Below are 14,452 nucleotides of genomic sequence, written 5' to 3'. Positions count from 1 at the left end.
ACACATGAACATTCCTGACAAAACATGAAGGAGGGACCGCGTGTGTGTGCGGACAAATGAAAACACTAAATTATGAAAACGAAGGGAGATAATGGCGCTCATTATGGAGCCCGTCCTTTCCCTGCTGTTCTAGCATCAAAGCTCAGCCTCCACGCGTCAAACAGGGAACTTTTAAACATGAATAGCTCCAGCTGAGTCTATTGTTGTGAGCCTCGGGGACACATTTTAAAAGTTAAAGTTAATTATGAGACTCTAATTATCACATAGCATCCACACAGTTTACTTCTAAACTTCAAAATTTCCCCAAATTAACAGTTTAGGTGTTTTTTTTTTTAATGAAATACTGTCTGTTTACATGTTGACAAAGTAGGGTTTACGAGCAAAAACCGCCTGGCCAATCACAGCTCAGTGCGCCCAGATGACGTACAATAGGTGCGACTCGGCTATCAACATGCGGCATGGATGTGTTGATTTCAGCCAACGTGTGAAGTGAGGAATAAATAATTTACATCACCATAGCTGCCAAAATATTTAGTGTTTGGCATTTCTCGTGAGCAAGATGGCAAACACCACTCTTCAATTCAAAACAAAGTAAGTTTTTGACGCGTGGCACGTGCAGGCTTTAAACATTGCTAACTGGCTAACGCTAGCTAGGCTAAAGTGTCATTTAAAGTTGCTACAATTTACAGTCATATTCCTGCCATTTCCTTACAGTTACGATGTTTCCAGCAAGATTGAACCGTTTTACAAAGGAGGAAAAGTGCAGGTGAGTTTTCTACTTTGTGTCAGAAGTGTCAAACTCAGTATGCATTACCTGTTGTAATCACCAGCCTGACATGATCTTGATTCAATAATGCGCTGCCATAAAGATGAGGGACTTGCGAGTGACAGATTATGGCTGCCCCTTTATCTTCTCTGTCTGTCTGTTTGTTTTTCAGATCAGCAAAGATGAAAAGTACATCTTTTGCACTTGCGGATCTCATGTCAACGTTTTGGAGATCAGCACAGGGAAGATTGTCCACAGTGTTGAGCATGTGAGTCCAGAATGGGTGGTTACTTTAATATTTACAACAACAAAGCCTCTAGCTCAAAGACCACCATCCTTTTATTTTCTATGGGGCATAAAATTGCAATTTCTTTCAAGATACATGAGCGAATTATAGCTTATCAGAAATTTGAAAGTGTAAGCTTATCATTCTATTCACAACTTGTGAGTAATAGTTGTGATTTTATAGTTGTATGTGTAATTTAACACCCCCCTTCTAATAGTGTCATGACTGGATTTTGTATGACTGGATTTTTGAAGACCTGTCTGTCCTGTCTGTCCACATTGTAATTACAGGATGACCAAGAGGACATCACATCTTTTGCACTCAGCTGTGATGATGCGGTAAAACACCTGAACCACCTGTCTTTACTTCAGTCGAACTTCATGGTGTGAGTTCATCATATCGGCTTGTAAAATAGTTTTTAGTATTTACGTATGTCTCTGCTTTGTGTCCCGCCACAGCTGCTGGTAACAGCTAGTAGAGCGCTGCTGCTGAAGCAGTGGGACTGGAGGCAAGCTCAGTGTACTCGCTCCTGGAGGGCCATTCACACTGTTCCTGTAGCCAGTATGACCTTTGACTCCACCTCTACTCTCTTGGCCACAGGTCAGCAATGACAGGACTAATTGTGTCTTTTGTGTCCCATGTTTCTGCCTGACCTTTGCTACGTAGACATTGTACAGGTTACAGAGTTTGTCGTGTTGTTGTCTCGCAGGTGGCTGTGATGGCACTATAAAGCTTTGGGATGTGGTGAAGCAGTACTGCACGCACAACCTTAAAGGGTCGTCTGGCGTTGTACAGTAAGTTCAGATATCTATGAACTAGAAAAACACTGAATAATATTTATGTACAGAAGTTGTGTCTTCATTCAAAAACTTGTGCACTCAACCAAAGGACAAGACAAGAGACCTTAAGATACATGAACATGTTTTTCTACAAAACCTTTTCTTTTCGTTTAAGAAAAGAAGCCAAATTTCCACAATCAAATGTTTTCTAAACACAAGAAATACTGCTAACTTTGCCTTGATAGAATATTGTAAAATTGGCTTGAGAACATGACATTTGTTGAACTTGATATTTGTTATTTGTTGACATTTTTATCTGCTATAACACCATATCAATAATTAATAGGGTTTGAGTGATGTACTTTGTTTTCTGGTTTTGAAGGCCAGTAACATCACGTTTTCAGATATTCTCATACTGGAGAGTTTTTCAGGTTGTTGTCTTTGATGTTTCTTAAATAATGTATAGTAGATATATTGATTTATGTGGTGGAGTATCACAAAACAGAAAAGCCATAGAACGTTTGAAAGTTACAGATTTTAGTGAAAGATACTGATTTTGTAACTAAATTCAGTAACAAAATAATTGTCTGTTGTCTGTCTTTGCAGCCTGGTCCAGTTCCACCCAGACATCAACCGGCTGCAGCTCTTCTCCTCCTCTCTGGATTGTGGCATTCGGCTGTGGGACCTGCGCTCCAGTCAGTGTGTGTGTGTGCTGCAGAGCCACTACAGCGCCGTCACCTCCCTCAGCTTCAGCCCCGACGGTGGCACCATGGTCAGGTACGGATGGGCTGTTATCTTAAAGCAAACTACTGTGAGAGCTTGTAAGGTTTTTTTCAGGTGTGTGTTTTTAAAAGCTGTGTGTGTAATTGTGTGCTGATCTTTATTTGTAGTTCTGGCAGAGATAAGATCTGTACGGTGTGGGACCTGAAGACTCGGAAAGCCACAAGAACTGTACCAGTCTATGAGGTGAGACTGTGAACTGTCTTATTTTTTGTACTATTCATGTGGGGAAAATACTGCAGCTTGATTTCTGTCTGTTGTCTTTGTCTCCAGGCTGTGGAGGGTGTCGTGCTTCTGCCTGAGAATGAGGACTTCTCTCAGATTGGAGTGACGAGCAAAGACTTGCATTTCGTCACAGCTGGCAGCAAAGGTTAGGCTCTTGAATTGTCCCGAACATCTAATCTGAGTTTCTGTGATTTCTGTCACTCATCTCTCCTCCCCTCTTCACTTCTAGGTGTATTGAGAGTGTGGGAGGCCAGCACGGCGCGTTGCATCTACACCCAGACCCTCCCCTCCACCCTCACTGCTGTGTCTGAGGAGGGAGAAGAGGAAGACGTCGACGACCCCCGCAGTCTTACATATCTCCTTCACCTGCCCGCCTCCTCCAGACTGGCCGCAGTCACAGCAGAACACAACATACTGCTCTACCAGCTGCCTGGTCTCACCACACAGCAGCAGGTGGGTACAGAGGATACACGTGTCGGGGTCAAGGTTCAGTTATAAAGAACTATTGGCATCACATATCTTGGTTTAATACAGTTCTTTCTAACAAGACAGGTATGTCTATGTCTTTACTGTAGCTTCTGTTGCTAAATTGTAGGTTAATTAACTGTTAACATTTGTTACTGGGGTTAGACAGACATTTCTTTTGCTCCTCTGTTGCAGGCTAAGCTAAGTTGGCACTTGTGTCACACAGTGATATATATAGATATAGATATATCTCTTCCTGTGTTGCTCACCTCTGTCCCTCTCTCAGTTTGTGGGCTACAACGACGAGGTGCTGGACGTGAAGTTTCTGGGCAAAGGCGACAGCCACATCGTTGTGGCCACCAACAGCTCCCAGCTGAAGGTGTTCGAGCTGCTCACCAACAGCTGCCAGATCCTCTACGGACACACAGGTCAGTCACCAGCAGAGGGCAGCATGTGCACGCGTACACCTGCACGAGAAACACACAGCAGGATGTTTATTTGTTCACCTCAGTACTACAGTGAGTTTGTGTTGCCCCACAAACAGCAATCAAAATTAAAGATATTTATTCTTGGTTTGATTCAATTATCTATCTTGCACCCATTTCAACTCCAAACACTGTAATGACTGTTAATGTAGGTAAATGTAGTCAATGTTTGCAACATTCCTTGACTTGAAGAAACTTGGGTGACCGGAAATGAAAATCTTAAAACATTTATAGTTCTATTACCACACTTTGAGTCTTTGAAAGATAGTCAGCTGGTTTTTATTTTCAGATAAATAATAATAACCTTTTATTTGTAGATAAATAATTTAGATAATTTTATCGATTCGTGACCACTCGCTGCTGTTTTTATCCGTTCATCTTCCACAGATACTGTCCTCTCACTGGACGTGTTCAAAAAGGGTTTTCTCTTTGCGAGCTGTGCGAAGGTGAGTTCACATCTTTGCACCATCCATTAACATAGACTATAGACTGTGCTATACTTTCCAGTGTCAACACAAACCCGCAAATGTCAACACGCCTGCTGTTCTATAAATATTGACACTATTAAACCACAGCCAACAATAATATTTGCAAGTTGTGTGTTTGCCTTTAGGACAGGTCGGTGCGTGTGTGGCAGATGGACGGTGACAGCGGTCAGGTGCACTGTGTGGCTCAGGGCTGCAGCCACGCTAATGCTGTGGGCTCCATCACCTGCTCCAGGTAACACCCCCTGCAGTCACACACGTGTTTCTCATCACATGTACCAACACAGACAGACAGTTAGGGGCTAAATGTTCAAGAGGGGAGTTAGTTCTTAAATAGAAATGAGTCTGTGTGACAGTGATGATCCTCCATCTTTGTGTGTCCAGGTTGAAAGCGTCCTTCATAGTGTCTGGCAGTCAGGACTGTACCGTGAAGGTGTGGGATCTGCCAGCAGACTTGTCTACGACAGAGGGAGACATACATCAGCTGACGGCCCGCGCCACAGAGAAGACACATGATAAGGTAAAATTTAGTTAGTTGGAGCTTGTTAGCATCATCTAAACGTCCTGCAAAAGATTATTTCTGTTGCGTTTATCCTTTATACCACGTGACAGCGGTCAGTGGTTGCGTGATATGTTCCCACAAACATATCCTGTCGGCTTTAACATGATCAGCTGAAATACAATCAAGTGATGACTGAAGAATCAGGTGGTCTATCCTTGCATCCTTTGCCAATCAAAAGAGGAGGAAGTACGAGACTTTGAAACACTTTTATATAATTTTGGCTTTTTAGAGTTCCTGGTTTCCTGCATTATCACTACTCTTTGACAGCTGCCCTGTAATTTCAAGAAAGAGTATTGACACGTCACGCCATTGTTTTCTCTCCACTCTTACTTTGTACTCTGTCCAATGGGGGAAAAAAAGGTGTCACTGCTGTCATAACATCTTTCTGCCTACTCCGATGCAGCTCAGCTGATCTCATCTAATCGTTTTTCTGGGAAATAGTGGAGGAAAGCCATTGTTTACACAAGCAGGTCAAATCCGGTTATGCCTGATTTTTCCTTTTTTTTCAGAGCATTTGGACTGATGAAGGGAAAGAAAAGACTCTGTAATGAGAGAGCACTGTTTTCTCCCACAGTGCAAAAGTATTCCAGTGTTCAGCAGTGACCACTTCTACAAACTGTCATCCTTTAATTTAGTTTCAGTTTCAGTATGTAGCTTTGTTTTGCTGTCCTTGCCTGAAACCTAAAAACCCTGTTTGAAGGCTTGTTTCATGTATACAGTGGTGAAATGTAACTACATTTACTCTAAGTACTGTATTTGAGGTATCTGTGGTACTTACAGTATTTCCATTTCATGACACTTCATACTTTTTACTCCTCTACATTTATCTGACAGCTGTCGTTACTTTGCAAATGAAGATTTTACACACAAAACATATGAAGAACGTTTAAAATACGATGCATTGTAAGATATTGAGTTAACCTACGCAACAGTATTTAAAATAAGTCATGACTTAATTAGTTGATTAGTCAATTAATGAAAAATTGATCAGTGACCTTCAGATTAGAAGTAAGTAAGTGTTCATGCTCACATGGATCCGTTTCATGTTTCAGCTTCTCAAATGTGAGGATTTGCTGCTTTTGTGTTTGAGCTCTGGGTAACTGTGATGGGGAATTTCTCGCTTTTTTTTCTTACGTCTGACAAACCAAACACTCAATCGATTAATAGATAATAAAAACAATCAGCTGATAAATCCATAATGAAAATAATCATTAGTTGCAGTCCAATATAAAATAGTTTAAGAATGAGCTCTTGAACCAACTACAAGAGAGAAAGTGTGCTTACACATTGAACATCAGTAATAATAATCTAATGATACACTATATAATATATACAATATATAATATATCATTACATATATTATTTACACTCACAGGCAATTTTCTGCATTCAGTACTTTTACTTTTGATACTTAAAGTACATTTTCCTGATAATGCTTACTTACTTAAGTAACATTAATTAACAGTACTTAAATGCCTGTAAACACACAGTCATTCTTGGAATTGTAGTAGAAGTTGAGGAGACGGGTTGAGGGGGAAATGTTTCACAAAATTGTAAATTAAAACACTACATCATCAAATAACCCCAAGATTGCACAAATTGTTGATCTATAATATCACAGGTGAGTCAGTCTCCAGATATCTCTTTTATGTAAGCGGATTCTCCTCATAAGGAAGTGCAGAAAATCTGCAGGTGACTTGCTCTCTAGTGGAATTGAATTACTGTTATCGAGTGACTGAAAAGTAAGATTTCAACACGCCATCATTTCCTGCTGCACCTACACAGGCCTGACTCCAGATGTCCATCAGCAGTGCCTGGTTACTTAACTTGTCTTCAAGGAAATATCAGATTTAAACACAGTGGAAGACATCAATCACAACCAAGTGAGGTGACACAGGAGACAGTGTAGTGAGAGCAGAAAATATGTTTCTCTTGGAAAGAAATGTTTTCCATCTCGTTTCTCAGCGCCGTCATCTTATTCGAATGAATTTCTTCCTTCAAACTTATTCCTCATCTCTCTCCCTTCTCCCTCCATCCAGGATGTGAACAGCGTGGCAGTCTCGCCCAATGACAAGCTGCTGGCTTCGGGCTCCCAGGACCGCACGGCCAAGCTGTGGTCGCTGGCGGCGGAGGGGAGCGTGGGCCTGCTGGGGGTGTTTAGGGGCCACCGTCGTGGCGTCTGGGCCGTCTGCTTCTCCCCCGTCGACCAGGTGCTGGCCACGTCCTCAGCAGACGGCACCACCAAACTGTGGAGCCTGCAGGACTTCAGCTGCCTCAAGGTCAGATTAACTGCGCTTCTGTCACATAATATGATAAGTGGTACATTAGTCGTGTGTACAGTGAGTTCACTTATTGGACACTTGATGAATATCTCTCACTTTAAATTCAACAGGTGGTTTACTGTTATGTTGAACACTTGTCTGAAATATGACAACAGCCAGACTTGTTTGCTAAATGTTTTTAATGTTTTTATGAATTTGTTTTATTCCCGTTACTGTCTATAATTTGGTTTTGTTTGTTTTTTTGCAGCTGTAAAATAGAAATTGAATTATTGTTGTGGGTTTTTTTTTCCTAAGACATTCGAGGGTCACGATGCCTCCGTTTTGAAGGTCATCTTTGTGAGCCGAGGAACTCAGCTGCTCACCAGGTAACACCGCCGACCTCTCATGCAAAGCTTTTCTCCATAAAACTACTCTGCATCAGGAAAACTGAGCTCAAAAGCCCTCATGTGTGCTAATCACGTCATCTCAGATGTCTTTATACTAACATTATGCAATATGTTTGCTGCCAAACCGCAACTTCAGGAAGTCACTGACAATTAAACTTAACGAAGAGACAGTCAAATATGTTCCCAAAAATGTCATTCCTGCAGCTTTTTCATCACCGTCCACGATTAGTTAAGTTTTTTCCAGCTGTGAGAAGCTCCTCCAGTTCCTTTGTGCATTGCATTGAGGGAGAATAGTGTACATCAATTACACACTTACAAATCAGGAGTTTTTGTTAGTATAGGGATGCAACTAATGATTATTTTCAGTATTGATTTATATGTCAATTATTGATTGTATGGTCTATAAAATAAAGTGAAAAATGCCTGTCAAATGTTCTGAGAACTCAAGATAACATTTTCAAATACCTTGTTTTGTCCGACAAACAAAAGCCAAAGATATTCAGTTTAAAATTCACATTTTAGAGGTTTGAAACAGCAAATATAGAATAAGAATTACTGTGGATCCACCTCCTTCTGTCTTTCTGCTTGTGGGTCATGTAGTGCGTTTAAATAGAAACTGTTGACACACAGTTGGAACTCGTCTCTAGCAAACTGTGCTCTGTCCTCAGCGGCTCAGACGGTTTAGTGAAGCTGTGGACCATAAAGACCAACGAGTGTGTGAAGACGCTCGACGCCCACCAGGACAAAGTGTGGGGTCTCCACACCACCCGCAAAGACGACAAGATGGTGACCGGCTCAGCAGACTCTAACATCACCGTGTGGGTGGTAAGTGTGCTCTGACTGATAGTGAACAGAGGAGGTGGAGGAGATCAAGCTACATCGATCAGCAATCAAACTTCTAAACAGCTAAAAGTATTTATAGAGAGAGCAAATGCCAGTAAGTATTGTTTGCCAGATTAAGCAAAGTTTTTCTTGTTCTTAGGATGTAGTTGAATGCCGTTCTGGAAAAGAAAAGTAATTAAAACAACATAAAGATTGAAATAGAGATGGCAGGCTGAGGAAAGAATGGTATGGCAGCTTAAAGGTGTTTGGAAATTCGTACACCAGAACATGTAAGATTTGTTTTTTAACAGCTCAGAATTCAGTTTATTTCAAAAACAATGTTCGGTAAGCACTCGACAGTTCACTCAGTGCTTGTTTGGTCAGTATTTGTTAGTATCTAACCTGCTGAAGTACCCTGAGGCAAATTCAGTCCACATCTTATCTAGCTGGTTATGCTAGGAGGAATTTCCCCTGCAGGGATCAACAGATGATCACAAAATGTGACAAAATGCTAAATGTTGTCTTTTGTCCTCTGTTAGGATGTGACTGAGGCGGAGCTGGCAGAGGAGCAGGCCAAGCAGGAGGATCAGATTCTCAAGTGAGTTACACACAACGTTTTACATATGAAAGATTGATCACAGAGTCGGCTGGTGGCGTTCAGCCCCGCACACGTCCATCACTTAAACTGAAGTGGTGGACAAACAAAAGGTGGTCAGAGATCCTGGAGGAATCAGTCAGCCCCAGGCCTGACTTTGGTCCACCTCCCGCATTGTAGCGCCGTCCTGTCTGTTTGTCCGTTACCTGATAAATGAACTGTGTTGGGCAAAGGTGGACCTCACTGGGTCACAGGTCAGGTCAGGCCTGGCAAAGGTCGTGTGTGTGTGTGTGTGTGTGTGTGTGTGTGTGTGTGTGTGTGTGTGTGTGTGTGTGTGTGTGTGTGTGTGTGTGTGTGTGTGTGTGTGTGTGTGTGTGTGTGTGTGTGTGTGTGTGTTTGCTCACTGAGTAACCAGTCAGGCAGCACCGCAGACAGAAAAGACTAATTGTGACTGATAATATAGAAATAGATTTCTGCAATAAAGCCGTCAGATTTCTTGGAGTAAAGGATGCATGCAGCTTTGCTATTGTAGTGAAAGAACTTGAGCTTCATTGAGGTAATCTCAAAGTTTGACTCATTTATAATCACATTGAACAAATACTGAACTTCTGAACTGAAACCTCTCTTGCTCATCAAAACCGTCAATGACAAAAAAAAAGACCCATTGATATAGATTTGTGTGACTCTGTATTTTATGAGAAAGTTGTAAAATACCACAGCTGAACCCACCTTAAGGCACATAGGACTTATACCTGCAGTTAATGTAACTGATGTATTAATCTGTCAAACCTTATAAATGTGTCGATATCCAGTGTCTCTCCATCGTCGAGGAACTACGTATTTGTTTTTGATATTTTATTTTTTTGGTCATTACACTCATTTTCACTAAACATTGAGGATCTTTATGCAAATATTTGACCCAGGTGCATGTGCCTGTGTGTGTGTATTAACGTGTGTGTGTGTGTGTTTCTTGTGTCTGAAGGCAGCAGGAGTTGTCCAACCTGCTCCATGAGAAGAAGTATCTGAAGGCTCTGGGTCTTGCCATCTCACTGGACCAGCCTCACACGGTGCTCAAGGTGATCAAAGGTACTTTGTGCTGCAACTCTTTTGTGTTTATTCATGCGTATATTGACCAGTGGACAGTAGAGAGCCTGCAGGAAATGAGGAATGAAGCGAAAGAGAGAGGGGTACTGACATGCAATAAAGGTCCCAAGGTTGTTGCGATTACATGGTCAGCGCTTTAAACCTTTAGCCTACAAGGACGCCCCGATTCCACGTTCTCTGCTCCAATATACAGTGTTTTTGTTCTGTAGTGTTCGTCCCTCTGAAGACATTATAAGCCTTCATTGCTTCACCTGTGGTTATCTTGACAAGCTGTTGTGTTGTCATTTCTCGTTGTGGACGGCTGCTCGTGTTAACAATGGAGTCACCCTGAGCATTGCTGGGCCTGTTAACATAAAAACAAAAAGCCACCTGGATTTCGCAGTGTCATGCTCTTTTGTCCCGTCCCATGACAAAGAGGGGGGGGGGGGGGGGGGGTGAGCACGCATGTCATTCAGCGTGTGGCGAACAAAAGGCAGATGCATTCTTAGATTAGCGATGATTATGAAAAGTGGTATCGATGACTCTAGCTTGTCATGCTTACACTGAAGAATGTGCACCCAGATGTGCACAAGAATTTCTGGTTTTGTAATCCTATTGTTTATATTACAGTTTCCACACACCAGTGTTGTATTGTTAGTTTGACACAAAAGTAATATAGTTTATATTTGTGATTGTGTGATTACAAACGGGTTCCTGAATAGTGTCTTCACAGGTTCTTCAACCCCACGGACCTTCTCTGACCTGCAGTAATGTAATTCTGTTAATATATCGTTCAAGACTAACCAACGTCTGTGACATGTTCTCTGTTGCCTCTAGCGATCCGTCAGGGAGAGGATAGCCAAGAGCTGTTGGAGAAGACGGTGCTGAAACTTCGACAGGATCAGAAAGGTAACGGGTCAATAACATCCTTAAAACCTTTCTAATGGTGGAACACAGAAACAGCAAGAAAAAAATCTGCTAAAAGTGATTTTAAAATAAATAAAATGCACGTTTTCCAAGAATTTCAGAAATGTCTTTAAAAAGGCCCTCTGTATGTGAACAACATAGAAGTATCTCAGTATTTTAACAGTGGACCGGAGGCTCTGGCTTCATTGTCAAAATGTTGGAGAGATAATAGAGAGATAAACAAATTCTTTTAATTTCAAAAAGGGAATGACTCACTTTCAAACACGATATCAATCTTCCCAGATGACTGAAACATCAACAGGCCACAGAAAGATGTGGTAATAAGTAATAAAGTCTGTCTCTTCTCTCGTCTTCCTTCCCTTTCCACCTTCACCACTGGCTGCTGCCCTACACTCATCTCTGTTAACCCCCCTCAGAGTCGATCCTGCGCTACTGCGCGGTGTGGAACACCAACGCCAGAAACTGTCAGGACGCCCAGGCCGTCCTCCAGGTGCTCCTCACACACCTGTCGCCCGAGGAACTGCTGCAGTACCAGGGCGTCCGAACCCACCTCGAGGGTCTCATCCCGTACACAGGTCAGCAGAGGGCACACTTAGTTTGTGTCAGGCAGAGGAGAAGACAAAGAAGTGTAGTTATATATCTTTAATCCAGGTTATATGCCCAGATTATTTGGAACTGTATATCAGAATCCGAATCAGAAACTGTTTATTGCCAAGTAACATACATTACAAGGAATTTGCTGTGGTCTGAAGGTGCTATTGTTTTGATAACAAATAAGTAGAATATAATAGCTAGAATAAGAATAAGAATAAAAATTAAAATTAAAAATAAGATAAGATAAATAACAACAGTGCAGTGACCAGAATAAAGTAAAGTGTCCAGATAAAGTGTCCAGTAGGGGGTGGGTGCGTTAATGTAACGCAGTGGGGACAGGGGTGATGTACGTATGTATGTATATGAAAACAAGGCCTCTCTCCACTCCTTAGACATTGAATGAGCCGATGGTTTAAAACAAAATGGGACTAAATAATCGAGCCTGCCAAATAAAATTGAATATAGCAAAACAGAAATGTATATACAATACACTAATGGTAAAGATGAATACATTGGGATTGTCATTGGGATCGAGGACATAATAAGAACAAAAGCAATAGCGTAGTTGGCAAAGGCAATACGTTGAATGAGTGCCGAAGACGCAGTATATTGTAACTCTAAAGCTGGTATGTTGACTGACTGGCTTTAGAGACGCCTGCTGCCTCGCAGGGAAAATGAGAGCAGTAAGAAAAATCCCTGCTGCCTGAAGCTCTCTGTCAGAGGCACATGCTGATGTTCAGTAAGATATGACAAATACAACAGTCCATACCCTTGTACTGTGAGTGGAAAAGGAATTTAGAGACAACATAAAGAGGACACGTGTCAGAGTTTGTTGTTTGCGTGATCTGGTAAACTGGAGAAACAGAGGGAGCAGGTTTTTGTCCAGTAGTGACTCCTTTCCTGTCTTTTCTGCAGGTCTCAACATAAACACAATAAACAAGGAGTGTACTCTAGTTTACGTAAGCAAAGTGGATGTAAAAATGACTATTAGTATTGTGTGGAAGTAAGCCAAGGTTTCCTGTTACCATCATTGCTCTGTCCTCATTACTCTCCTCTCTCTCCCACAGAGAGACACATGCAGAGGATTGGCAATTTGCTGCAGGCGTCCATGTTCTTGAACTACATGTGGCAGAAGATGAGAGTGGCCGGAGCGCCATCCAGGTGAGAAAACAGCCCTGAACAGACATGAAACATAATCCAGTTGGTTTATAGGATTTCACAACTCTGAAATGTTATCATGGCGGCTGTTGAACCTGGTTCACCTTTTTTGCCCGCTGTGCTGACAGACTGACTCCGTTCAAATTAATGAGAGGGCTGCGTTTCTCCAACTCTCGCACACTTTATTTAACCTCTCAGGTCACAGACTAAAGCTCAGCAACTTCCTTGTCTTTCTGACTACAGCACAAAAGTGCATTCAGTGTTGTGTTCAGCAGCTCAATAACAAGATATTGTCTCTGTTACTGACAGTCTGCCAATTTTTATGTGGGTCAAACGTTACATAAAGTATGCAGTCGATCCAGCCAAGGTCTCCTGCACAGCACAAAGACTGAGGTTGTGTTTCGGTCTCACGGGAATCCAGGAGAGGAAATGGTGGTTTTGTTTGCTACCAAGCAGCATTTCTCAGCATTAAACCAGGCGTGCTGCCACATTTGTCCTTTTCTGAGCGAAGCTTTGACTGTTACACAACGTCGGGTGCTGAGTGATTTAACTGCTAATGATACATTTCAGTGTCCTTAGAATTGAAAATCATAATATACAAAACTGCACATCATGTTTCTACAGTTGTCTTGTTGATATATAGCATATTAATTAGTTTCACTTCACATTTCTAGAATTTAAACGAATTAAACTTATATCTGTATAATTATTGAGTAGTGGCAGTTTATGAGTCTAACACCGCCTGGTATTTCCTGTCTAGCATGGGCCAAGATGAAGAAATGGACACCACTCCTCTTGCACAGCCTTTCTTTATGATTGACAAGGAGAAAGGAATTGGCAGCGGCTATGAGGAGAGACGAGATGGGGATGACAACGATAGTGGACAGGATGAAGATCCAAATTGCCCACCTGAAGAAGAAGAGGAGGACGATGAGGTCAGTGTCACTAAGAAAGCCTCCGCCAACAATGGGCGAGTAGAAAACGGAGAGAGAACCGCAACAAATGTCAACCACCACTCTGAATGTGAGGAGAGTTCAGAAGAGGAAGACGTGGAAGAAGATTCGACAGTAAAAGTGATGAAAGGCCTCCCTGTTTCTTCCACTCCACAATGCCAGACGTTCGCCAGCTGACAGGGATCTCCAAGCTGATAACGGATGACTCACTCCTGGAGCAAAAAAACCCCAGGAGGTCGTCTTATCTCGGACCATTAGCTGGAGGAGTGACACACTGAATGTGTGGCGGAGCAGGAAGAGATGGAGAGACAGCTGTGGAATGATGATGATGATGATGATGATGATGAGACAGATAATAAGCTTCTCTGTGCGTTCCTCGTCTCAGCAGCTGAGTCGTAAAGTAAAGACTTTCTCCCTTCTGCCAGTAACTAAATCGTGCAGCAGTTCTTCCATTCAGTTTGAGCAGCATTTGAAGAATCTTAGCCGGCCTGATTTCCTCAGACAAAATGGGACGTTAGGGAGGAAAAGAGGAGGAAGGAAAGACTGAAGGAAGAAAGAGCTACATTAACATTCAGGCATTGAGCCAGTTTTATCTTCCCCCACCGCAGAAATCCAGCACCCATTGTCTTGTTCTGCAATGTTGCGTAGTCCTGATCTACCGGCTCGACCACAACACAAAAGGTTCCTTATATAATCTTTTTCTCTTTTTTTTTATGCCATGTTTATAAAATAAAAATGTGTTCTTTGGGATTTAAAATGAGTTGTGTTTTTATAACGTGATATGCAGCATATTGTTTGTAAAAGTCTTTAAAATAGAAT

The 14,452-nt window shown here is 42.0% G+C and overlaps 1 protein-coding gene across 1 annotated transcript; it reads left to right on the top strand.

The window, feature by feature from the left end:
- Positions 1–559: 559 nt before the first annotated feature.
- Positions 560–14,375, top strand: tbl3 (transducin beta like 3). Its single transcript, XM_070923383.1, has 23 exons — positions 560–591; positions 715–766; positions 939–1,034; positions 1,343–1,390; positions 1,511–1,652; positions 1,762–1,846; positions 2,438–2,608; positions 2,722–2,797; positions 2,885–2,981; positions 3,066–3,289; positions 3,588–3,729; positions 4,174–4,232; positions 4,400–4,506; positions 4,656–4,791; positions 6,873–7,112; positions 7,410–7,480; positions 8,170–8,326; positions 8,863–8,921; positions 9,901–10,004; positions 10,839–10,910; positions 11,345–11,503; positions 12,590–12,683; positions 13,441–14,375. The coding sequence occupies exons 1-23, from the start codon at positions 560–562 to the stop codon at positions 13,808–13,810; spliced, it is 2,793 nt and encodes a 930-aa protein (XP_070779484.1). The 3' UTR covers positions 13,811–14,375.
- Positions 14,376–14,452: the final 77 nt, after the last annotated feature.

The sequence above is a fragment of the Enoplosus armatus genome, chromosome 17 (genome assembly GCF_043641665.1).
Source record: "Enoplosus armatus isolate fEnoArm2 chromosome 17, fEnoArm2.hap1, whole genome shotgun sequence".
Taxonomy (NCBI): domain Eukaryota; kingdom Metazoa; phylum Chordata; class Actinopteri; order Centrarchiformes; family Enoplosidae; genus Enoplosus; species Enoplosus armatus.
This window is presented reverse-complemented; position numbering and strand designations above follow the sequence as displayed.